Here is a 26,536-nt window from a genome sequence, read left to right as displayed (position 1 = left end):
CTGAGGAACTTCTAACTCCTGTCCAATTCTCAGTTATCAGCTAGTATCAGTTAACCAATCAAGAAAATGGGATGACTTAGAAAACACTTTCAGTTTCCATCTATCATAGGCACTCCTCTGGAATGTCATGAGAATTCTCCCCTTTGTACTTACCACCATGATTATTGATCAAGATCTGGAAAGACAAAGGAGAACTCAGAGGAATAACTGAGTGCCCCCAACTGGGACACCTGGTGAACATGCTGGATGGAAAGCTGGCTATAGCCACACACCCACGCACACAGTTCTGAGGCCTTTGTTGTCAAAAAGGAGGAAAGAAGGGAAGATGAGTAAGACTTGACACCAAAGGACTAGGGAAGGTTCAGCTAAAACAGTAGTTCCAAAGCTATGCATAAGGACCCCTAAGGTAGAACAAAGAGAGAACTGTAGAAAGGGATGCAGAGAATCAGGCAAGAAAGAAGCAAAGTATGAGCACTGAAAAGAGTCTGTACAGGTAGATCAAATGTAGGACAATGAAGAGAATGGACTGGAAGAGCTCAGTGTGCATAGATTGCTTTGATTTCCCTCAGATTGAATTCCCAGCTGGTTGTTCGATTCTTTCACTGACCCTGAGAGTTATTTGGGTCTGGACACCAATAGCTCTTGCGAGTTTAATCCTTAAAAAGGAAGTGAAAATCATTTACAGCAAAGATTTAAGAAACCAAAGAAAGCACCTGAAAAGCACAACATAATCTGGTATGAGCCCCTGTCCTCCCACCACACAATGCTCTCTTCACAGATGGGCAAATTTAATGTTATGAAAATGACTAAATTACCCCAAGAAATTTACAGTGCAATTGTGTCCAACATTAATTGCATTCACTTTTTGGATATGTTTTAAGTTTATTTTACTGTGATGTTTGAGAGTTTTACTTCCATGAAGATCTGTTCACCTCATGTATTCCTTGTGTCTGTTGAAGCCAGGAGAGATCACTGGATTCCTTGGAACTGCACTTACAGATGGATGAAAGTAATATATGGGTGACAAGAAAGGGACCTGGGTCCTCTGGAAATGCAACAAGTACTCCTAACCACTGAGCCACATTGTGCCTCTCCAATTTTATGGTCTGATTATATATAAGAAATATGGTTTTCCACAAAATCTATGGAATCCTGACATCTCACTGATCTAATCTCTTATTTCTTTTCACAAACAAGATTTGTGTCTTAGTTTTTCTATTCCTTTGAAGAGATACCATGAACACGGCAACTATAAGAAAATATTTAATGGGGTAGCTCACTTACAATTCATAGGATGAGCAATTATTTTCATGGTGGGAAACAAAGCAACATACAGGCAAATGTGGTGCTGAAGCTAAGAGTCCTTGTATCTTGATCCAAAGGCAATAGTGAATGGACTGAGTCATTGGAAATGGCTTAAGCATATATGAGACCTCAGAGACCACCCCACAGTGAAACACTTCCTCCAACAAGGTCACACATACTCAAACAAAGCCACATCTGCTAATATTGCCACTTCCTTTGGGGGCCATTTTCATTCTAATGACCTAAATTTAGTATATCAGATGAATTCAAAATGTTTTGTGGAATATTACTTTAACTATGTGAAGATGTGTTACATTTGTTTATGTTGCAGAATATTACTTTATCTACGTAAATATGTGTTACATTTGTTTATGCTGTATTTGTTTAAATATCTAGAGATGTGTTTATTTGTTTTCCTTGCCTCCCTAAGGCACCTCATTGGTCCAACAAAAAGCCAAACAGCCAGTAGCTAAGCAGGAGAGGTATAGGTGGGGTGGTGGGAAGAGAGAATAAATAGGAGGAGGAGTCTAGAAAGAAAAGTAGAGTGGAGAGAATGAGGAAGAAAGAAAGGCAGGTACCCAGGACCAGACAGACAGAAAAGCAGGTCAAGTAGGACATACAGAAAGAAAGAAACAAAGGTAAAAATACTGAGACAAAATATAGATAAGAGAAACAGGTTAATTTAAATTATAATAGCTAGTGAGACACACATAGGTAAAGCCAAGAATTCATAAATAATAATGAGTCTCCTTGTCATGATTTGGTAGCTGAAGGGTGGACCAAAAGAAAGCATGATACAAAAAATATGATATTCTATTTTTACTGGAATTATTCTGTACTGTTAGTTTCCATTATTTCCACAATCTTGTGCACTATCAAAATAATAGGCCAGATCAAATTTTTTATCAACAAACAATTAAAATTATATATTATATATATATATATATATAACTATATATATATATCTTACATAGATATATAATTTTATATGTATTAAGTAACCATATATATATATATATATATATATATATATATATATACACATATATGCCTATTGTTTCCTATAATTAATAATAAAGACATTTTGAAAACTCATGTGGAAAATTACTATTGTAGAAACTCCTTAAAGTAAATAAGATAATTTAAATTTCATTATGCTATATAGAGGAGATAATGCTCCAACTAGAAATTTTAAGTAAATTGGTTGCAACAACTCTTGGTTTGGTCCTGGGTTTCAGCACCAACAATGTAAGTAATTTTGTTGCAACAACACTGGGGAAAGGTGTCCTCACTACCTGGAGAGTCAGGCAAAACCTTGAGATGCTTAGGACAGCTCTGACAGCTAGAACTGCAAGGGGAAAAGTTCAGCCATGGAGGGCAAGGTATTCCAGACACCTCAAGCTGCTCAGAAAAACAGCTCTGCCCTGAAGGTGTCATGGAAACCTGGAGCTGTTTTGCACAAGTCTGATGTCTGGAACTGCAAGGAAGAAGCCCAGCCCTAGAAGGGAAATTTTTCTGACTTTTCTGGAAAGTTAGGCCTAGAACTACTTCACCAGGGAAGGGTATCGTGACTGTTCGGGAAAGTCAAGGTATACCTACCTGGTGTGATACAGGATGGTCTTCCCACAGGATATATCAATCCTGTTCCTCTCCCCAAGAGCCACTATAGCTGAGCTTTGCTCAGCTGCCACCTAAGGGGGCTTCCTATCAGAGCTCTGCTTCTCCAGCCTAAGATGTTGCTTCTTTTGCTTCACCCTGCAAAAGGGGAAACCCCTGCAGAAATGTAGCAATCTTTTCCGGTTCTGGGAAATAGTACAACCTGTTCAGCTCTCTCTTGCTCTGTCCATTGAGGGCCCTCTCAGGAAAGATCTTCTATTAAGCTCCACCTTGCTCTGCTCTTTCAGCTCTTCCTTGTTTTGTCCACTGAGGAACTTCTCAGCAAGGATCTTCTCTATGCCAGTGAATCAAGATCTTCACACCCAAAAATCTTTTGAGAAAGAGATTTATTTGGGAAGGAGGAGACCAGGGGAGTAGCTACCTCTAACAGGGTGAAGAGAACAGCATTTTTAATAGAATAGACAGAGTGGTTTACACAGAATGTCTTGGGGGTGTAGTCAACTAGGGGTTGACTTGGGGCCCAAGGTTCTATTGTCTTGCTCTGTGATTAGTTGGTATCACAAGTCAGTTGGCCAGCAGCAGAGATGGCTCTGATCTGATTGAGCCAAACTGTGTTGCTTTCTGCCCTGATCTGAGAAATCTATCCCTACTTCTGGGCTCCATGGTCAGGGTGGTTTTCTTTAGCCAGCCCTTTTTCCCTACAGAAATCATATGCTACCAAGTAAAACTTCAAGTAACAAGAATTAGTTACATCTTTTCAGTAGTTGGTCAAAGGGTTCTCACAGTCCACCCCACCCACCACACCCCCCACACCCCCCGCCAACAGCATAGGCTATTGTCAGTGTTATTTATTACCTTCCACAACCTGATAGTAAGGCCTTATTCCTGGAGGCAGAACCCAACTTATATCATTGAATATGGAGAAAAGGATCTAATATACAACAGGAAGCATCATCGAGGATGATTATCATTTATAGTCCTATAAGGTACTGTGCACACTGCAGGAGAAGAAAATCAATCATCAGTATGACACATCTACAAAAGTGAGCTATCTTCAAGATATACTGGTGCAATAATGGCACAAACTTTGTGGGAGAACTCAACTTTTAATTGAATTTAAATCCAACTCCATCAGATCAAACCCATAACTAACACTGATAATGAGGCCAATCCTTCAACAAAAGAATGACAAATGAAAATTTGATACATACATACAATTCTACTCAGCTGCAAAGAAAAATGAAGTCATGAAAATTTTCAGATAACTGGGTGAAACTAAAAACCCAGACGTGAAAAACAAATGCTAAATGTTCCTCCCTCTTTGTGCTTCCTGTCTACATGTTTGTGGATAGGCATTCATAAGCTGGAATAACTACAGAGCTAAGAAAGAAAACTGGAGCAATTAAGGAAAAAGCTCACGATAATGGAATAGCATGCCAGTGCTACAAAGGGAGAAATAGAAGAAATTCAGGGACTTGAACTGATATGGGTACAGAGAGAATACAGAGTGACAGAGAGGAAGGAGAGATAAATACTACCAAGGATGTTTGGAGAGACACAGGGAAGTTTATTATCTCATATTTATCTAACGTCATATATAATATGCATTTATTAACATGTATTTTAAAGATGTTATGAAATTTATAATGATAATACTCCCTCCAAGTGCCATGGACTATAAGGGAAAACTCCAGCACCATGCATGATAAACTCCCTCTCTAGTTGTTCAGGGTACAACAAGTGACCTTCAAAACAATACCAAGTACTATTGCCCTTGATTGATTGGCACACAGAACTTAGATTACAACTCTGTTGCCAAAGTCACAATACACTTTAGACACAGAATTCGGAGGAATAGTATTTGTAGTGAAATGTGCTATCATAATCACGCCACTTGGTATAGAAATAAGGGCAGGGGAAATTCTACATGGTCTTACCTCTAGGTGAGGTCAATGACTGCTGAAAGAGAATCATCTGCCTCAGTAGGGAAATCTCATATTGGTTTTCCAACCACAAGTGCTCCACTCACAAACAGAACTAATTGGACTCAGTAGGTAAAATGTACATTTGATCATATACATATAAATATACATATACATAAACTGAAAAGTAAAGAAGAAATCATAAATACTGGAAGGGAATGAGGCACTGGAGGGGGAGAGTGAAGGTGGGAGCCATATAGCACAACTAAGGACTTGAGTTTCATAAAAATAACCACTACTTTTAAAAAAAAGACATTCATGTGGTAACATTTTGTATGATCTCTGCAAATTTTATGCACTTTTGAAACCATTGTGAAAACTGAATTATATTAGAAAACATTTTAAATTAAACCCCATTTTTATGTCCTAGTACTTGTTACTGAGTTTCTGGTTTGGGATCATGAATATTGCAGAATGATCTCTGAATGTGTTCACAATTGCTTAACACAACAACCTTTGCCTGGTTACTACATCATTTCTTTGTGTAAGTAGCTAGATTTACAAGTAACTGTGGATTGTTAATGTTTTCTTTGCCAACACTATAAATATTACCTCTCAACATTTGCCAGAAGCTGAAAAGTTGGCTAAAGCTGTATCCTAACAGCACCCACAAAGAGCTCTTAGCCATGTCAGATTACATTTGGTTTGAAGGGATACCTTTCCCTACTGCAGAGTATGAAAAAGAAATAATTGAAGAAATTCGCAATGTGTTTGTGATCAGAGATGAAGACACAGTCATACTGACTTACCCTAAATCAGGTAAGAACTCTTAGTGAGAATGCTCTTGAAGTGTATGAGGAAGGATAAGGCTTTGATCTTCATTCATTTGGGTGATGAGTGGCATGCTCTATATATCTGATGTTTAAAATGTTTTGTGGGCATGGATGAATGTTTGTGAGTGCATTTCCCTAAGAGAAAGAACTCCAGCCTGGTCTGTGTGAGGAGAGGGTCATCTGTGCCATGCAAGCAATGCCAGTTGATCCTACTGCAGATTGGCAGGGTTCTGTCTCTGTGTGGAGGAGAGTAGAAGGGAAAAATGAGGGAAATAAACAGAAGAAATAGCACCAAGGTATAAAGGCATGGATGTAAGAATATGTGAAGGAGAGGACAATTTTAGGTAGAATTACCATGGACCTTGTCCAAGGAGTGAAAACAGTCTCAAAACTCAAGAAACCAAAAAGAAGCAGCATGGGAGGGTTGTTTTCTGGGTTGCAGAAGCACTTAACATAGGTAAGTTTTAGGTTGCTAACATTGAGAGTAAACGAACATGGAAAAGCCAAGGGCAGTGGAATGCATGAAAAAGATTCATACAATGGCCCAGAGAAGAGAGCTAGAGAAATACCCAAGGACAAGTGAAAATGTAAACATAAATGCAAGTGTGTGTGGAAAATAGACAGAAGGGGATTTATTCACCTAATGAGAAGCAGTACTCATACACATGCTGTTGCATGGATGCATCTCAATTGCTTGGCATTAAAAGAAAGGAGCTAGTCTCAATGACAGAGTCCACAATTACATCCCTGTGAAGTATCTGGGAAAGTGGAACTCACAGCACCAGAATGTAGAATGATGATGGCACAGGAATTGAGGGGATGTTCGGGTGGAGTTAATTGAATACAGTCTCAGTTTCTCCAGGTGAAGCATTGGCAATGTGCTAGATTAATATACTTGGTACTTAGAGCATGCAGACCTTGTGAACTCCACAGCCCTGTGTGCTTGGAAACAGCTGCATTGTAAATTGTACAGGTGTCCAATTTTCTACTTGAGGCTATTAAACAAGTACTGTTGAAATGAGTGACCATTGTTTTTCTTTCTTCAGGAACTAACTGGCTGAAGGAGATTGTCTGCTTGATTCAGACCAAGGGGGATCCCACTTGGATCCAATCTGTGCCTAACAGACACCGCTCACCCTGGATAGAGAGTCAAACTGGATATCAAAAATTAATCAATAAGGAAGGACCACGCCTCATCACCTCCCACCTTCCCTTCCATCTTTTCCCCAAGTCTTTCTTCAGTTCCAAGGCCAAGGTCAGTGTCCAGTGGTTGAGAAATCTTTGACCAAATCTTCTTTGAACTTCATCTACCTTGATGGGCCCTGGAGCTCTTGATGAAATACACTCAGATTGTGTAGGTTGTGGGTGAGAACATGAGGTTCACATGCACTAAGTGATGCAGGTATGTCTCCTCCTCAGACATCAGAGTACCAGAATGTCAAGTACCACACAGTGATCCTTGACAGATATATGAAAGAATGTGAAATATCAAGTAGAGCATTCAGGAACTACACATACAGGTCAAGCAGAGGGCAAACTCTAGGGTGCGGTGGACATTACTGTTTTGTTGTCATCAAAGTCAATTAGCTAATTGTGATTCTACATATATATATATGGATATATGTATCCCATGAGCAGTGTGTGAATAATCCCAGGCAGGGTTGCTCATAGAAGCAGCCTGACCAGGCATCAGTGCTCTAATCATGGAGATTGTTCAGCAGTCATGGCCCAGTTGTACCCACTGTGTTATTGTATATAGCTGTCCATTGAGATCAGTAGCTACAGGAATCCCCCACACCACTGATAGAGGATTTTCAGAGGGGAAAAGAGATATGCAGGTTCTGACCTATCATAATTTCTAGTTTGTAAGAAAGCTTTATGGAAGTTTCTGCAACATGGAACTTAAAATATTTTATACTTAAAATACAAATACAAATGTAGAACCATTATCTCTCTTGATAATATCTCAATGAAGTTGTGACATTATATGTATGTGTGTGTTATGTGGATTTAGCAAAATCTTGCTTGCAGAAATTGAAGTCTGAATAGTTGAATTCTAGAATAATGTTACACAGAGTATTGGTACAAAATATGAATTTCCTTTTACTAAAATTATTGCTAATTTTAATTAGTTTATTTTATTGTTTGTGATCACAACATAAATACATACATCATTCCCCCTTCTTCCTCTCTCCAAGGTTTACTCCTTTCTCTCTTTCAAATTTGCAGTCTTTTTTCATTAATTTTTGCTATATCTATATATGTATCTACTTATTTCTCAATATTTAAATACAATCTGCTCAGTCTATAAAATGTTACTTTTATGTATGTTTTCAGGGCTGAGCATTTGGAATTGCATAACCAATTGTTATGATTTTCCCAGGTAAAGTCTATTTCTTCGACTCTCTGCATTTCTGAGTTGCCTGTAAGTCTTTGTGTTCACTATTGTGCAATGACACACTGGCCTTGAGATTTGCACCATGGTTCTTTGGAAAGTTACATTTGGTAGTTACAGTTGTGGACAACAATAAGGTTTGCATATTGCAGATGTATTTAGCACAGTACTCATCTTTGTGTATATAAGATGTTCTTTCACAATGGATGGATGGTTGTTCACACTGTTAAGATATTGATCTTTACAAATATAGAATCAGTCTTAGATTTTTGTTATAGTTGCTTTGTTTTTTAACGCGTTAGTGACCTGAGTAACTGTGCAGCTACATGTTTGTAAATGAAATGAATTTATAAAAGAGGATTCTCACTACAGATATTTACAATTATGTAAAGTTTTGTCCAAATAAAAATAAAGTTTTTAGAAACCTCATGAAGATTTGACTGACATTTCATATAAATTGTGCAAGTTAAAAGGTTTGGAATGGCTATGTTGACCATCATGTACATGTTTTTCTATTTAAGATAATCTATGTCATCAGAAATCCCAGAGATGTTCTTGTGTCTGGTTATTTTTTCTGGAGTAAAACAAAATTTGTTAAGATTCCAGAGTCAATGACAACTTATTTTGAATGGTTCATCAAAGGAAATGGTGAGTGTCCTACTAAATATAGGACTTGGGGGAGGCTCAGAGACATTTTAATGACAAGGTGAGATATAGTTCAGGTTGGTCTTGAATTCTATATAGCCAGGGACAATGTTGAAGCTCTGTACCTCAGGCATCTACTTCTTGAGTTCTAGGACTAAAGCACCTACTACCATGTTCCATCAATTTAATGCTGGCACTCACTCTCATGATCATGTATTTTATTTAACTTGGTTACATCCCTAGAATTTAGTATATTCTGTAGTCTTCACTTGGCTACATCTCATCTCTCTGTATTCAACCAATATGTGGTTTCAAATCTCATCACCATTTTGAACCTAATTATGAAGTCTTCCTGATTTCACACACCACTACACAAGAGGACACAGCCACAGCATGCCCATAACATATCATCCCAACAACTTTTGAAGTATTTGGTCTTTCCAGTATTAAGGTAGGTGTTATAATTTGTGGTATTGAATAAGAAATGCCTCAAATAGACCTTGACATTTGAACACCTGTTTCCCACTTGATGGCACTGTTCAGAAGATATATGAGGCACAACCTTGCAGGAAGTACATCACTGAGTGTGGGCTTTGAGAGGTTCTAAATTCTTTTTTTAATTAAATTTATTCATGTATTCTGTATTCTGACCAGTTTCCCCTCCCTCCTTCCCTCCAATCCCCTCCATGCACCACTTTCCCCACCCCACACCCCAATCCACTCCTCTGTTTCTGTTTAGAAAGGGGCAGGCCTCAGCATGGGTGTGAACAAAGCATGGCATATCAAGTTCAGGTAGGGCTAAACTCCTTGTATTTCGGCTGGACAAGGTAAACCACTATGAGGAATAGGTTCCTAAAAGTCAACCAAAGAAATAGGGATGGGCCCTGCTTTCATTACTAGGAGTTCCACAAGCAGATGATGCTAAACAAATGTCACACATGTGTAGAGGCCCTAGGTTGGTTCCATTGAGTCTTCCTGGCTGTGAGTCCAGAGACTGTGATCTCCTGTGAGCCCATGTCATTTGTTTCTGTGGGTACCCTTGTGATGACCATGAGCCACCTGGAAATTGACATAAATATTCAGTTACTAGTGAAAGTTGCCTACTGATTACTGTTCTTTTGATGATTTTTCCAAGGGTCTCAAGTTGTTTTTTGTATGACTGTTGTTCTAGTTTGCTTTATAGTTTCAGTGACAAAATGCTCTTGCCAGAAAAATGTAGGGGAAAAAAGTGTTTATCTGGCTTCCACTTTCACATCACAATCTATCTATGGGAGACGTCAGGGCGGTATCTCCAGAAGGAACTGAAGCAGAAACTATTTTACTAATCTGCTAACTCATTCAGTGTTTCAGACTAGGTTAGAGTCTTTATACATCACAGGACCAGCTACCTATGCTGTGGGCCCTAACACATCAATCATCAATGAAGACAACAATTCAAACCCTTGGTCACAGGCCAATCTGATAGGGACAATACCTTAACTGAGACTTTCTCAGATAATTCTGGGTTGTGTCAAGTTGACTGGTAAAGCAATCGTATGCTTTTGCTGTCTTATGGATGAATCTGTTTTTCTCTTTGTTCTAAAAGGCTCCTATAAATTTATTTTGTAAAGCTGTGTTGATGGGTATAAATTCATTTTGCATAATTTTAGCATGCAAAATTTTATTTCTCCTTGAGTTATGACAAGCAGTTTGGATGGGTACAATAGTTATTATTGGTTTTCTTTTATAATTTGAAGAATAGCTTTCCAGTCCCTTTTGGATTTTAAAAATCAGCATTAAAAAAATCTGTTATTCTGACAGACTTTCTTTTACATTGGACTTGGTGTTTCTCTCTTGTGAATTTCAATGTACTTTGTTTGTTTAATTATAATATTATGAGGGTAGGTTCTTTTCTGGTCTTGTCTCTGTGGTATTCGAAATTCTGCCTGTATCTGAATTAGCATCTGTTCTAACAAAAAGCAAATTAGAGAGAAAAGGATTTATTTTGCTTACAGCACTATGTTACAGTTTATGATTGATTGAGAAGACTTGGCAGGAAGTTAAAGCACTATGTTCACAGTCACGAGCAGAGAGACAATAAATATGTTTACCCTTGCTTTCTTGCCCACAGCTAGCTTTCTCTTTCCTTATGCTTTTCTGCTCCCCTCCAGTAGTGAATGATGCTCCCATAATGTGTTTCATCCTTTTACATTTTCAATGAATTAACAGCACAACCTTTGAAAGACATGCCCATAGGCCAATGTAATCTAGACTATTCCTCATTAAAATTCTCTTACAAGGTGGTTATGGGTTGTGTTAACACTAAAATCTACTAAACACATCTGTATTCCTAACTACAGGGAATGATCTTAATAAATGTTTTCTATACCTATAAACTTTAGATTTCCTCTTTTCATAGAGTGACAGATATATTGGAATTCCCACTCCTACCTTCATATTATATTATCTTTGCTCTTATTGGATTGTCCTGGTCCTCCATCTTACCTTCACAATTTTTTTCCTTTAAAATACCTTCTTTATTGTGATCTGGTATGTATGTATGCATGAGTATTTGTGTGGTTACATACATCTCACAGAGCATTTGTGAGAACCTGAGAACAAATTTGTGGAGTCAGTTGTCTAGTTGTAATTTATGTGGCTCACAGCGATGGTTTGGTCATCAGGTTTATAAGATAAGCCCTTTTTTACCCATTATTATTTCACAATACCACCATTCTCTTTTGTATCTCTATTTCCTTCAATTACTATTGATTTGTTGTGTAGATCACTTGTGCTAATTTCTACTCTTCCTTGTGCAATAAAGTTTTTTTCATAACTTACTTTTCAAAATTATGTCATTAGGGGATGAAGAGAGCTTTAGTGCTCAAAAGAACTTCATGCTTTTTAGAGGAGGGGAGTTTGTTCACCAGTATCCACATCAAGTGGCTCACAGTTTTCCATAACTGCAGCTTCAGAGGAACTGAAACTCTTCTCATCTCTGCAGACACACAAAAACACAGACTCATACTCATATAAAAACACACACTAATATACAAAAAGAAAAATGAAATAAATCTTTCAAAAATTGTATCATTAACTACAAGTTTCTAGGGCCTTGCATATTCTCTGAATGTTCATATGTAAATCTCTCTCTCTTCCTCCCTCCCTCTCTCCCTCCCCTTCCCCCTTTCCTACTCCCTCTACCCTTTCCCCACATCCCTCTATCTATTGATGACGGATTCACTTCATTCTTTTAATTGTGGTTATTAATGATGTCATACACCCTTGATTCATTCACTTGGTTTCACTCAACTGTTTGTTGTATTCATGAGAATTATTCTTCACTATGTAATAAAAAATGCAATTCTTCCCATCTCTGTCTTTGAATCTTTCTCTTTTTCTAGGACCAGGAGACAGTTACTTACTTGCCTACTATGTAGATGTAACCAACCATCTTATTAAAATAAGAAATACAAAACCAATGTAAAAGAGAAAGCTGAGAGGTCAGAGGTCAGAGCTAAAATCTTACCTCCTACGGTGCTCCTACCTCCCGAAAGAGAGCTACTTCCTGTGTGTCTGTCTTTAAATAGTCTTTCTGTTCTGCCTTCTCATTGGTTTTAAACCCAAACACATGACTGCCTCATCACTGCCTGTAAGTACCGCCCTCCAGGACTTAAAGACATATATGTCTCCAATGATGGCTGTATCCCTGAACACACAGAGATCTAACTAGCGTTTCTACCAAGTGATGCGATTAAAGGCATGAGCCACCACCACCATGCTCTTGCTATGGATCTAATATCTCTGACCCCCGGGCAACTTTATTTATTAACATACAATGAAAATCACATTTCAGTACAAATAAAATACCACCATACTTCTAATTGAATATTACTCAACACTAACACTCAGATCTTGTGATTGTTTTGGATATAGCCACTAGGTCACATCACTTGATACACATCAATTGAAATGAAACAAAATGATCAATATCCATGCTGATTACTATGGTGCAAGCCTGCAATCACAATATTCATGGAATGGATTCAAGTGAATCAATAGTTCAAGACGATCCTTGTCTACATACCAAGACAGAGGCAGGCTTGTTGAGATATTCTTTTTAATACCTGCTTCCAAATAAACACTTATCTTTTAAAATGACTTCCAAGACAGAACCACTGTTAATTTCCAGCTACATATATGTCATTGGCTTATTTTTAGTGCTCTCCCTAAAATGGTTTTGGCTTTTTTGTTTATTTTCAGACAGGATCTGTTGTATCCCAGATTGACCACAAATTCTCTATGTACTGGAATATGACATTGAACCTCTGGTATTCTCTTGTCTTCACATCCTGGGTTTTAGTATTGCAGGTATATGCCATATTTGACTTGGCTTTTAGGTTTTCTTTGAATGTGAATAGGTATGTGTGTTTATAATAGTGTGGTTATAAATGTGTGAATGTGGCAGTTCTTGTGCCAAAATTTGAATGTGGAAGGCAAGCAACAACATCAGGTGTTGAGCTTTAATTTCTACCCTGTTTGAGACAAAATCTCTTTCTTCTTGTTCATCACTGTGTTTGCCAGCTTAGCTGGTCCCAATCTTCTGGACATTCTTCTGTCTCCACCTTCCATGTCATTGAAGGAGCACTAAAGTAACAAAAAGAAACTGAGTTATCATCTTTGAATGGTTCCTGTGGATTCAAACTCAGGTCCTCACACATGCATGGCAAATGCTTTCCTCTGAGTCATCACCTGAACCCAGCTTTCAATCTCTTTAAGTGGCCTAATTCTGTGTTGTATTATAAAGTTTATTTCTCTCTACTACTTCTCTGTAGATCATTTACCCCCAGCTTTCAATCAAATCTTAGATTCCTTGAATTCATGCATTGTACTGCTCTGACACTTCCTTAACTCTTAACTTCACTCCTCACTTGATTAAGTTAGTTCTTCAGATAATCATGAACAATGCAGATATGCAATGGCAGGTGAGAAATGCAGAGAGAGAAACAATGAAGGAACAAATACCTAAACCAGGAACAATGAAGACACTGTGACTGTTGAGAAAACATCACAATAGCCCTAGCAATGTAAATGAAGTTTTGGGGTGTGTATTAGGGTCCTGTGCTGTTGTTCCCCAGGGTGGGGATGGGGACAAGTAGGCACAGAGTCAATGATATAACCTCTGGGAGAATGGAGAAAAAACAAGCCCAGTTTATTCAGAAAGAGGCAAATTTTACATACCCTCCACCCCAGCCTCGGAGAAGGTCACAGTAATATGCATCTGCTGGTGTGACTTGGCTGCCTCTCATTGGTCCAGGTGATCTCCAGATCATGTCTCAGCTGCTTTTGCTAAGGCCCTTAAGCAGACCAGGTTGGCTTTTACAAAGTATCTTTTTTACTGATTTGGGCCCATTTTTCCCTCAAGCCTGTTAGGGATGAATCATCCCACAGGGTGAAGGTGGAATTCTATGCCTGAAGGTCTCTAGTAGTCTGTGTTTAGGATGCCAGGGTACTGAAGAGTCACTATTGAGATGTGGTGGAAGCTTACAGGTGGATGCCAGGGTGAGGAGATCTCCCTTAGAAAGGATTAAGATATTTCTTTAGACATGATAGTAATATAAAGTCCAACTGTAGCCACGCCAAGACCTCTATGGCTTACTGTATTGGTATGAAGGCTTTTCCTCAAAACATGCCTCCATCACTAAAGCCCATCAGAAGGATGTCTCCATGAGGCATCAGGGGTAAATCTTTAAGATGATGAGTTTACTAATGAACTTGATTTAATCAGCTCATTATCTGTGTGTGTATCCAATGTTACATTGTATATTTTAAATACTAGTTTCATTTTTCTTAGTAAAGCAGTCTGCCATTTGCAGAAAGGTGAAGAATATCAGGAAGACATGACTTTCATTCTTCATAAGCAATGCTTTTCACTTTCGTTCCCACAGTGGCATTTGGATCATGGTTTGAGCACACCTGTGCCTGGCTATCTATGAGAAAAAGAGACAACTTCCTGCTATTGAGCTATGAAGACATAAAAAAGGTAATTGTCATTCTTACAGCAATCACAGAACCTCTCACAAACTCACCCAGTGTAGCTCCCCATATTTCTCAGTATCCCTATGTCAGTTTTAGATTCATAAAGCATCAATAAAAGTGAAATTATGTCCTCGGTCCTTTATTGATATGCACCTGAAATTTTCTCTGCAGTTGCCTTATCCATCACCCACATCTTTACCTTATCAACCCTGGAGTAGGTTGGGGTAGCTCACACTTGTGCTATAGGTTTTGAAATTCTGTCTATGCAACACATTTAATAACCTTATAACCCAGTAGTCTGTGGGGAATAGGTAAAGCACTTTCATTCCACTGTTGTGCCCAAATGTATGCCATCCCCCCTTGATGACAAGAAGAGGGACAAAGGCAGGAAATCCATCTGTGAATCCTGGGAGAGCACAGGAGCTGAAGTCACATGAAGTGAGTGATGCACACATCTGACCAGGAATGTACAAGATGCAGCCAGTCAGGGATGATTGTGTCCTGTGCTCTGCAGTACAGGGGGTTCTGCATGGTGGGCTAGAATACACTGGAGATTTCAAAACTCTTAGTAGAGAATATCTAAAATGTTTCAACATTAAGTAATGGCATATGTCTAAATAGACTGATAGGGCATTTAAGATCTGATCCTTATCAGATCATTGCAGGTTTCATTGCATTGAAATGCCCAACAGACTGTTAGCAATATGTTCAAGTACTGTATATGTGTCTAAAATATCTATTATTTTGAAAATTAAAAATATATCTTGGCAAGGCATCACATGACTCTAAAACAAGCACTGGGAGGGAGAGAGTCAGAGTCAGGGGTTCTAGGTTATCTTGTTTGTATGGTGGGTTTGAGGTCAACCTTGGCTAAAAGAGACATTGTTCAAAAGATCCTTAATTTAAATAATTTTAAGTTCATTTGTGTATTTAATTTTCATTTAGTTAAAAAAATTCTCCCTCTACTGATGGACACATAATACCAACACCAAGCATATAAGCCCATAAATATTCACATTTGTTCAGCAATTCAAAAGCTTTAGTAGTTTGGATGCTAACGGTGAAAGATAAACATTCTTTATATATCATAAATAAAAATATCAATCGTAATTTTACCAAACAAGAAAAAAACATGTGCAGTCTGTCAGAGAAAACACTTACCCATCCTTTGAATAGTTCAAAAGAATTAGTTAAGGAGGAAAAGAAGCAGTCTTACAGCCACTGATGAGATTTCACAAGTAGATTCTGGTGATAATGAAGGTTACTGAAAGCTGTAACTTCATTGTTTTCATTTTTATTTCTTTTATATTTTTTTTATAATTTAAAACAAGTTTTAAATTTAAACATAGTTTAATAATATTCTTTCTCTCCCAAAATTTCTTCCAAATTTTCTTCTTCTCCTTAGCCACACAACCTTAAATTCCTTCTGAAAAAAAAAACAAAATCCAAAAAAACAAAATTCCCCCAAAAGAAAACAATAAAAACAATAACCAAAGAAAAAAACACTGGACTGCAACGAAATACAACCAAATAAAAGCACACACATATGCACACACACAAACACACACACACAGAGAGAGAGAAAGAGAGAGAGAGAGAGAGAGAGAGAGAGAGAGAGAGAGAGAGAGAGAGAGAGAGAGAGAAATAAAACTCTGGAGTCCATTACATGTTGGTCAACTACTCCTGCACATGAACACTTTCCTGGAGTGGTTGATATATCCAGTGTCATTTCATTGGAGACATTGGATTTTCCCTCTGCCAGCAGGTATAAATGACAGTTCCATTGTTATCCTTTAAGCTGGTGGCTAGATTTTCATTCATTCATTTTTTAAAAATATAACAAAATAAAGTACAATCTGATGAAATAATATTATTACCTCAAAATTGGACAAGATAAGCCAACAGAATGAAAACAGCACAAGAAAAGGCACAAGCAGAGACCACATGCTCAAATATCAAGGAAGACCACAAAATCACTCAACTGTAGACCCTAACATATAAGCAGAGGATTGATGCAGACTGGTGTGCCACTATGCATGCTGCTCCAGTCTGTGGGTTCATATGAACTTTTCTTATGTTGATGTGGATGGTCATGTTTTCTTAGTGTCCTCCCTCTTCTCTGGCTCTAACCCTCCTTCCTTCTTCTTCTGAAGAGTTGTCTATGCTCCAAAGTGAGAAATTTGTTGGAGACATACCACTTAGAGCTGATTGTTCAAAAGTTTCTCAAACTCTGTGTATGCTCTCTCTGAGGATCTCTATTTTTCTTCACAACTGCTTTGGAAGAAATCTTCTCTGATGATGGCTATACAAGGCACTAATCTGAGCACAACAGAATATCATGGAGTCACTTTGTCATTAATTTTTCAGACCAAGATTATTTGGTTTTAACATAGGTCCCCAGGCTATCTAGTCTCTGATCAACAAAGCACTGTCAGCTATGTATTCCATCTCATAGAGTAGGCCTTAAGTAAAATCAAGCATTTCTTGACTACTCTCCTGAGCTTTGTGGCCTTAGCATATCTTGCAGGTAAGACTATATAATTGGAAGTTTCCTATACCAACTACCTGGTCAAAAATAACCAACTCAGGGGCTGAATGTGATCTATAATTTCACAGCTAATAGCTCTGGCTTGTTACTAGATAAGTCTTGCCTTTAAATTAACACATTTCTATTCATCTATGTATTGTCAAATGTCTCGTGGCTTTACATGTCATCTAACATGTCTTGCTTCTTGATCAGCTAGCTGGCAGCACTCCTGAATCTGTTCTCCTTCTTCCCATCATTATCAGTTTGGTTTTACTGCCTAACTTCCTGCCCAGCTACTGGTCTGTCAGCTCTTTATTAACCAATACGAGTAATACATATTGATAGTGTAGAAGGGATGGTTACAGAGAATTTTCCCCTTATTGTCTAATTAAAAAAGAAAGGTTTTTACCTTAATATAGTAAAGCTGTATACAACTAAAACAGTTATTAAATAAGAATTACAGTAACAGATCTGATCCATTTACATTTGGCAAAATTGGAGAAAATACTAATTATCTGTCTCATCTTGTTTGTCTAAAGTTTTGTCTTTAATTTATTTCTATTATAACAAAGGAAAACTATGATTAGAATTATCTAGTCTTCAACTCCATCAAAGACCCCAGAAGGGTGAAAAGTTACCTAATGGCAGGGACATCAGGTTGCCTAGACAGTGACCCAAAGTTCCTCTGTAACACTGGGGCATCCTAAGGTGGTCTACAGGCTAAGCATATCTGACAGACTTTCCTGTTAAGCAGAGAATATTGAAGGACTGTTCTATTTCCTTAGGGGTTATTGGTCTACTTAAAATGTTTATCTGGTCCTGATTTAAATTTGGTATGTGCTACCTATCCAGAAAATTGCCATTTTCTTTCAGGTGGAGTACAGGTTTTTGAAGTACGACCTGATGATTCTCTGGATTTCCTCATTGTCTGTTGTTAGGGCTCCCTTTTCATTTCTGGTTTTGTTAATTTGGTCTCTCTCTCTCTCTCTCTCTCTCTCTCTCTCTCTCTCTCTCTCTCTCTCTCTCTCTGACTTTTAGTTAATTTGACTAAGGGCTTGTCTGTATTGTTGATTTTCTTCAGGAATCTATTCTTTGTTTCCAGTTTTCATGAAGCTCACATCTGAGGTTCCTGTTCGAATTCCTAAGTTTTTCTTTTGCAGATTTCCTATAATTTGAGTTTTCTTGATTGATTTCATTTCTACTTTCAAGTTTGAATGTTTTATTCATTTCTTTCCACTGTTTGTGTTTTCATAGATTTCTTTATGAGATTTACTCTATTCCTCTATCATTTCCATACATGCTATTTTAGGGTCAATTTCTTCTTCTATAACTATGTTAGAATATCCAGGGCCTGTTCTAGTATGGTTTCTGGGTTCTAGTGAAAACATACTGTCTTGGATGTTATGGACTATGCTTTCAGGTTGGCATCTAGGCATCTAGGATTGCAAAAATTATAATTCTACATGTGGATATCTGGTCTTGCCTTTGTTGGGTTCATGCTTCCTTCCTTATTTTTGTTGCTCTGTCTGGTACTTAGGAGAGTGTAGTGGTTGTGTGTTGTCTGGTAGGAAATTCTTCTGGAGTCCTGATAATTGTGGCCAATGGGAGTTCCAGGTAAAATGTTTCCAGATATAGAAAGCTGAAATTTAGGAATGGGAATAGTCTAGGAGGTTGTCCTAATAACATCCACAGGAGGGAAGATAGAAACATTTTCCACAGGAGCTGCTTAGTTAGTTACCCGAAAATGAGGCCACTGAGTGAGGTTAGGCCACAGCAGAAGGTTCAATATAAAGCTATGAATGAGACTGAGGAGTAGATTTGGAAAAATGGAGGGAGAGATGAAGATCTGCACTTAGCCTATTTGCTTTCATGGTTAGAGGGGCCTGTAAGTGTTTAGGGAGTGTCTTCTGGATTTCAGGATTTGCTATGACAAAACAATGAGTATGGAGAAGGAACTTTGGAGCATAAGACTTGTGTTATCCATGTGAAACAATGGCATTTGGTGGAGGGAGACTGTAGCAGATGTTCTACACTGAGCTGGGAAGGAGACTAGGAGCCTGGACTTAAAGGAGCAAGCAGAGATGTGAAGATTAGCATTTAGCATAACTGCTTCCATGCCCAGTTTGATCTATGGGTTCCCAGGGAATGCATGATGGAGTTCAGGTGTGGAGCAAATCAACGCATTGATGTTGGGTTGTTAGGAGGGGAGATCCACTAGAGATGTGAGTGGCTGAGGCAGGTGTTCTGCTACAGAGCTAGGGGTAACCCTGGGCTGGTTGGACTTAAAGGAATCGGGGGAGGTGAAGATGTGTAGTTACTTTATTTCTTCATGACCAGAATGTTCTTTGGTTTACCAATGATGCTGGGATAGTACAATGAATTACAGGACTGAAGTTAGAAGATCTGTGGAATCCATTTTAGGTTGGGGAGGGTTGCTACAGATTTTCTGTGGCATACTTGGGAATGAGAATGGGGAATTGGATCTGGAGGAGCACAGAGAAAGGTAAAAATCTGCAGTCAGCCTACACTCTTCCCTGGCAAGAGTCAAAAAATAATTTTTAATGTACAATATTAAGGAGCATCAAAAACAGGAAATTGGATTATTCAAAAGGAATTGGATCTCTTAATGTTATCAACCAGGAACACAAAGTTTCTACATAAGTATCAATATAAAAGGCTCTTTTGTCTTTTGTAAAATCTTTTACTGACTCTTCATAAAATTCAGTATTTCCCAGGAAGCTTCCTTACTAAGATGTCTTTGTTGCATGGTAGTGCAGTTTCCCATAAGTTTTCTGTCCAACCATTCCACATATTTTTTCTGTTATTGCCATGGTTGTTTACCTTCCCATGTGATATTAACTAAATCTGTGATAAAATATATAATAAAAGTTTTGAGACAGTGATACCTTTAGGCCCCCAGTAAAAGTGCCCCGGCCCAGAAAAAATTGTCCAGGCCAGTGGGATCTTCAGCAGAGACCATAGAAGGGGGAAGGGTCAATGAAAGGGACAAGAGACACAAAGAATTGACAGCAAGACAGTATTCTGATCAAGCTGAAAATTTTTATTTTTCTCAGGTGGGTTTTATAGCAAGCAGACCAGGAAACTTTCTTAGGGAAAAGATCAGGGCACTGTTGAGTTGCCAAGCAACTTAACCAACAACCTAACCACAAAACATTGTTATTTGTGGTTACTGTAGCAGAAAGATAAGGAAATGTTAAGTTATTTTCTAATAACTCAGGACTTGTCCAGGCATGTCAAAAGTTTCTGGTTACTGGCTCAATACTGGACAGCAGAAACTTGACTCAGGAAGGCAATATGGCATGGCTCTTACAATTGTCCTCAGCAGAAAAGGACAGGAATTCAAAGCAAAGTCCAAGACTGTGCCTTCTTGTGACTATTTCTTTTTATTAACCCAGTGGTGGCAGCACACACCTATAATTCCAGAATTCAGGTATCTGAAGCAGGAAGACTGGGAATTTGATGACCTTCTAAGTTACAGCATGAGGTAAAACTCGATACAAACTAATATCTCCCAGAAGTTCCCCCAAGTAATAATTATTGAAATCAGTCTTATGAAAGTTTAAAGCTATTATTCGCATTTACCCATATGGTGCAGTTTTACATGGTGTAAACATTAACCTCTCTAAATTCTTTGTGCACATTTTCTTCTTTCCTGTGGATCATTGTCTAGAATTATTTCTATAAGTCTCTTTGAACATCACAGGGCAGGTTGGGTACAGTGGTGCACACCTTTAATGCCAGCACTTAGGTGTCAAAGGCATGTAGGTGGATCTCTGACCTCTTTGAGCTTGAGCTCAGTCTGGTCTCCAGAGCAACTCCCATCACACCAGACAGGGCTCCATATTGAACACCTCTCAAGAAAAACATCAGTACATCTAGTAAGTTCACACCTGTGAACACATGACTGCAAAGATGGAAGCAAGAGGATCAGCTGTTAAATGAATTCATCCACTATGAAGTAAGTTTGAGTACAGATTTGGTTATATGAGACCTTGTCTCTAATATCCTCTCCTCCTTAGAAGAAATTCCAGCCTATGACTCTTAGGGATATAGACCAGTCACAATTGACGCCCACTCAATATTAAAATTCTGTGAAATTCCTACCCTCTCAACATTTCCTATATCTTTTCTAAACCCCTTTCACTGCTTTCTCATTTCATGTTCCCATTTCTTTCTTCACATCCTCTTTTCATCCTCCATCCATAGTTCCCATCTCTGCAACTGCTCTCTCAGAGCTTTCTCTTGATAACCTTCATTTTTGTTTCTTCTTCTTTTAGGACACAAAGAGCACCATAAAGAAGATTTGTGACTTCCTAGGAAAAAAATTAGAGCCAGATGAGCTGGATATGGTCCTCAAGTACAGTTCCTTCCAAGCCATGAAGGAAAATAAAATGTCCAATTTCAGTCTCATTACAGAAGATATGGCTCCTCATGGTTTGGAACTCTTGAGAAAAGGTGAAGAAGTTTTTGAGCTTTAAATGATGACAGGACATGTGGAGAGCATGTTGTTCCAGTGAGACTCTAGGAAAGAGAGGGAATAGTTCAGAAGTCATTGCTCATTACATCATAGTTTCTCAGACCTTAGAGAAGATTCATTCCATGATGATGATATGAGCTTCAGTAGATCTGAAAAAACTGATTTGTTCTGGGACAGGTTGGTGGGATTGCATATGGATGTGTCCAATAACCTCAATGGAAAACAAAAGGGCAGACGTGTTGCAATGAGGCTTAGTAAGGCTCCCTGTATCGTAGAAATCTAAAGAAAACACATAGCACATGAGACCAAAGATATATTTGCAATTATAATCACAGAAAACACTTCCATTCATGGCTTGAAAAGATGTTGAACATGCCAAGATTGCTGTTCCACACCAGGCTGAGTATAGACCCCATAAAGACTAAGCAAATTATTCACCAGAGTGACACCTGATGGTATTTACCAACCTAAATTTGGATTGCTTCAGGCTCAGGGCTACTCAGTTTGTTCTGAATGCCTCTCCAGGAATGGGAATATCCATCTTCTCTATGTCTGTGCTACCTCCCTATGCTGGGAGCAGATTGTGGGTGTGGTTCCATAGCCGTAGAGTTGAGGAGTCACTGTATAAAAAAGAACCACACCTGGAATGTCACCTTTTCCTATTAGCAGATAATTGGTGAGATGGTACTTGGCATTGAAGAAGAAATGAATCAGATGTCAGGTCTTTGGGGATAAGTAAAGAAAATGGATATACACTCAGCAAGTGGAGAGTTATTGGTTATGGGTTTAATTTTATTCTTCCAATAATTTGTATGCTTCAGCCTTAAACTTCAACCCTCCTCCACCCTAGATTGTAAGGATCAGGTCATAGAACATGAAGACATCAGGAGTATACAGACAGAGAAGTAAGTTAAAGTGGTTATCAGATTGCATTTAATTCAATACTCCTGGTGTCCTCACAAGTGGAAGTTTGGGCTCAGATTTGAGCACATATACATGTCACTTCAAGAATATCATTGTCTATACAATATGGACTGCGACCTCTGGAGAATCAACTGCTGTTGACAGATAACCTCGGACTGCTGTGCTCCAGACTCTGTGGAGACAGAGTTGCCTGCACTAGAAGTGAATGTCCCACATAAGAAGACAATTGGCCCATTCTTCGATTTCCTGTAATGAATCAGAATTTGGCAGAGGTAAAACAGTATGGATACATAAAAATCTTCAATGAAATTCCAAAAGGAATGAAATGTCTTGTTTAATAGGGAAAGGCTATGGAAACTAACAAGTAAAAGTTTGGTCAATAGAGCAGATATAATAGAATAAGGACACAATTCCATGAAGACAACTGTCATTTCTTCTTTTCCATGTAGACCCTTCAAAGATGAGACCACAGTGAGATTTAAGTTAATTTTCTCAAAATATTGTATTTTTCATGTATCAAATATGGTGATTCTGTCATAAAACTTGATCTTTCACCATAAGTCTTTTGTAAATTATCATAGAGATTATATATGACATCCGTTTCTTCCGCATTTAAAGAAAGCATTTACTCTGGGGAATTATTTTTCTTTTACTCACACTCATTATAAACCATGAGTCCACTGGAAACAAGGTCATTGAAGGAGGAGACCAACATCATTACCTGCCCAGCCCTGATTCATGACTTCTTTATAGAGAGGATGCTGAGAGAGATATCTGGGAAACACTTTTGAAAGAATATGATGAATGAGGATAATGTTGGTCTTTTCAATTCCTATATCATATTGGTTCCTTTTTTTAAAATCATGAAGGGAAGAGCAGATCAAAGATTAATTCTAAAATGAATTTAATTACTTACCAGTAGATACTTAATACCCTAAACCATAATTCATGAACAGCTTTGCTAACTGTTAGACTGGTCTTGAGCAGGAAGAATTCTCTAGACCTATTTCCACTGTCCTTTGGTTGCTCTTCTCAGGACCCAAGACAAATACCTTTCTTTTACCTCTGGAGAGCTACTCTAAAGAGGTACTTTTTACCTGGGAGACTCAATCATCTGGCTAGGTGGAATGAATCTGGTATTAAGTTTTAAGCCATAATTATCTACAAAAAAATTTAATCATTTTGATTCCATATTTAGATAGTGCAGGAAATACAGGTCATTCTCAAGCATCCACTGTTTAGTTGACAGAACTTTTATAAAGACATTGGCACAATGAAGACATGAGGAAGGAAAGGTCTTCTGACAAACTTCAAAGGGTTTGGACCTCAGTACTTCACAGTGGATGTTTCCTAAATAGAATGCTTGAGCCAAGAATCATTTTCCCTAGTGTACTTAAAAGGCATTAATCAGAGACAAAGAGGGAAGAAGACCTAGAGAGAAGCCCACTATCTGCAGGCCAGTAAAAATCCAGGGAAGGTCTGGACAACAACTTTTTGTGAGACCTGCCTCCTCCAGGACTATGAGGAAGTTCCTTTCCAACAAGAGTTAAGCCACAAAGATTTAGTTATCCTGTCCTCAGATACACAAGAGTTTGAGGAGATTTTTAGAAAGAATGAATGAAGAGAAATATGCTTGTAAGGGCCACAGGATTTTGACAGAATTTGACTTACAACTTCATGTGTGTACCTGCAAAGACATGCTTCTCTCATCTGGACTGATTCAAAACAAGTGGGCAGCCATATTGAATTTACTGAGACTCTGTTAGCTCAGCATGCAGTCTGGCTTATCAAGAGCCAGGTGTACTCTGGAAAACAATAGAGAAATGTGTTCTAATAATGAAGATATAAGAAAGCTGAGAGTAGCAATGGATACTTACAAGTTACCTTCTTAAAAGTTGACACTCTTATAGTAATATCAATTAATGGCCTATTGTTTGAATATGGTGTATCAATACCTACAACTTAATTCTGAATATGTTATATTTTATTTAGTAATACCACTGGGAATTTAAAGTTAACTTATATGATACAGAAGGAATAAAATGTGATAAGGAAAAACAGATTTCTAAAGTCAGTCTTTTTGGCTTCAAGTCTACATACATCACTATCATGCTGGGTAACATCTCAAGGACTAGTTTTTTCTCATCAGCAAAATGGAAACAAGGCCAGTATTTTCCTCACTCACTCATGAATGCTTTCAAAAATTTCACACTGAGTATATTCTGTGTGTCTGATATGATTTGATGAATGAATCCTTTGCCGATGAAAGAAACATTTTGCTTCTTAAATATATTAGATACATATTTCAGGCATCTTCACAAAAAGGAAATTCATCAATGTGTCCAGTTATGAAATAAAATACAACAAGGATGTGGCCAGCAGAGTTCTACATGGAAGGAAAATAGGAAAAGGTGGTCACATGGGCATAAAATAGGAAACAAAAGAAAAAAGTGAGTATATGGAAGACATCAGCAATCTAGAAAGAAGGAACACACAATTCAATGAAAGCAATTACACAGTTTGCCATCTCTAATGGCAAACCTAAAGACATACAGGAATGGAGTGATAAGAACCAAAGTCTGGTAAAAATATATGCTAAAAAGTTCATGTAGGTTTTGATGCATCACCAGACACCGTGCTGATTGAAAACAGAGATCTTGGGATGTTCTCAGTTGGCAGTTATCTGGGTCTCCTGCACCTGATGAAAGCATCAAGATGTTGGCATGCAGCTCACAACAGTGTGCATCTCTAGCTCAAGGGGATCTGATGCCTCAAAGCTCTGCAGGAAGCTGCATTCATGTGTACCTACACACATATAATTAAACTTTATTTTAAAAGATCTTTTAAAAGTTGCTTGCATGTTTTGCAGAACTTTTACAAGTAACCACTAAAATTTAAAAAGAAGAATTGAAACCTCTTTGGATAATTAAGTTTAGAAACTCTGTTGGATTGGACAGTGTGATGAAAGCAGGTGTAGTGGGAAGCAGGAATAATCTGAACATCTAAAATGTAGAGCTAGTGTGGAATCTGTTAGAGTGTGTAGGCGATATGATAAGATAGAAGGGGAGACATTATTGCCACAGAGGTAGAAGTCTGATGTATAATTTTTTAAGGTGTAAGATGTATTCTCCAGGAAGTCACTGGTACTTCCCCTTTACTAACCATGTGGTCCATGTCAAATGGATGGTAAGAGCATGTGAAGTAAGGACTGAGAGCAGTATTGAGATCATCATTAACCCATCTATGTGTCTACTTCACATTTTCTAGGCACAACTGGGGACTGGAAGAATCACTTTACAGTAGCCCAAGCTGAAGCCTTTGATAAAGTATTCCAGGAGAAAATGGCTGGTTTCCCTCCAGGGCTGTTTCCATGGGAATAAATTCTTGAAATTGAATATACATACATATATATATATATATATATATATATATATATATATATATATGGAGAGTGGGGTTTATTTTCCTGTTCTTGTATATGTGAATGACTGGATGTTGTCACAGAATAAATCCTGATACTGATTTGGGGTTGGTTTTTTTTTTTAGATATTAATTGTTAGAAGTATTAGTAGTGGTAATAATAGTGGAGGTAGTTGTAGTGAGTGTGTGTGTGTGTGTGTGTGTGTGTGTGGTTGTGTGTGTGTGTATGTGAGTTACCATATTTCTGTATAGAGTTCTTTCAGAGGTCAGAAGAGTGCATTGGTTCTCATGGAGCTACAGTTAAATATTTCTATAAGTTGCCTACTTTGTGTCTTGGAACTGAACTCAGATTCTCTACAAGGGCATTACAGTCCTCTTGACCTCAGAATCATCTCTACAACTCTGAATCTTGAAGTCTTGAGTCGTCAAATA

At 38.1% G+C, this 26,536-nt stretch overlaps 1 protein-coding gene across 1 annotated transcript; it reads left to right on the top strand.

The window, feature by feature from the left end:
- Positions 1–5,456: 5,456 nt before the first annotated feature.
- On the top strand, positions 5,457–26,206 carry LOC114687323 (bile salt sulfotransferase 1-like). Its single transcript, XM_028861992.2, has 6 exons — positions 5,457–5,663; positions 6,724–6,932; positions 8,594–8,720; positions 14,645–14,739; positions 21,561–21,738; positions 25,952–26,206. Exons 1-6 carry the CDS (start codon positions 5,531–5,533, stop codon positions 26,062–26,064), a joined length of 855 nt encoding a protein of 284 aa, XP_028717825.2. The 5' UTR covers positions 5,457–5,530; the 3' UTR covers positions 26,065–26,206.
- Positions 26,207–26,536: the final 330 nt, after the last annotated feature.

Source organism: Peromyscus leucopus, chromosome 1, assembly GCF_004664715.2.
Source record: "Peromyscus leucopus breed LL Stock chromosome 1, UCI_PerLeu_2.1, whole genome shotgun sequence".
NCBI lineage: Eukaryota > Metazoa > Chordata > Mammalia > Rodentia > Cricetidae > Peromyscus > Peromyscus leucopus.
Note: the sequence above shows the minus strand (reverse complement) of the source record. Positions and strands in the feature narration are given on the sequence as shown.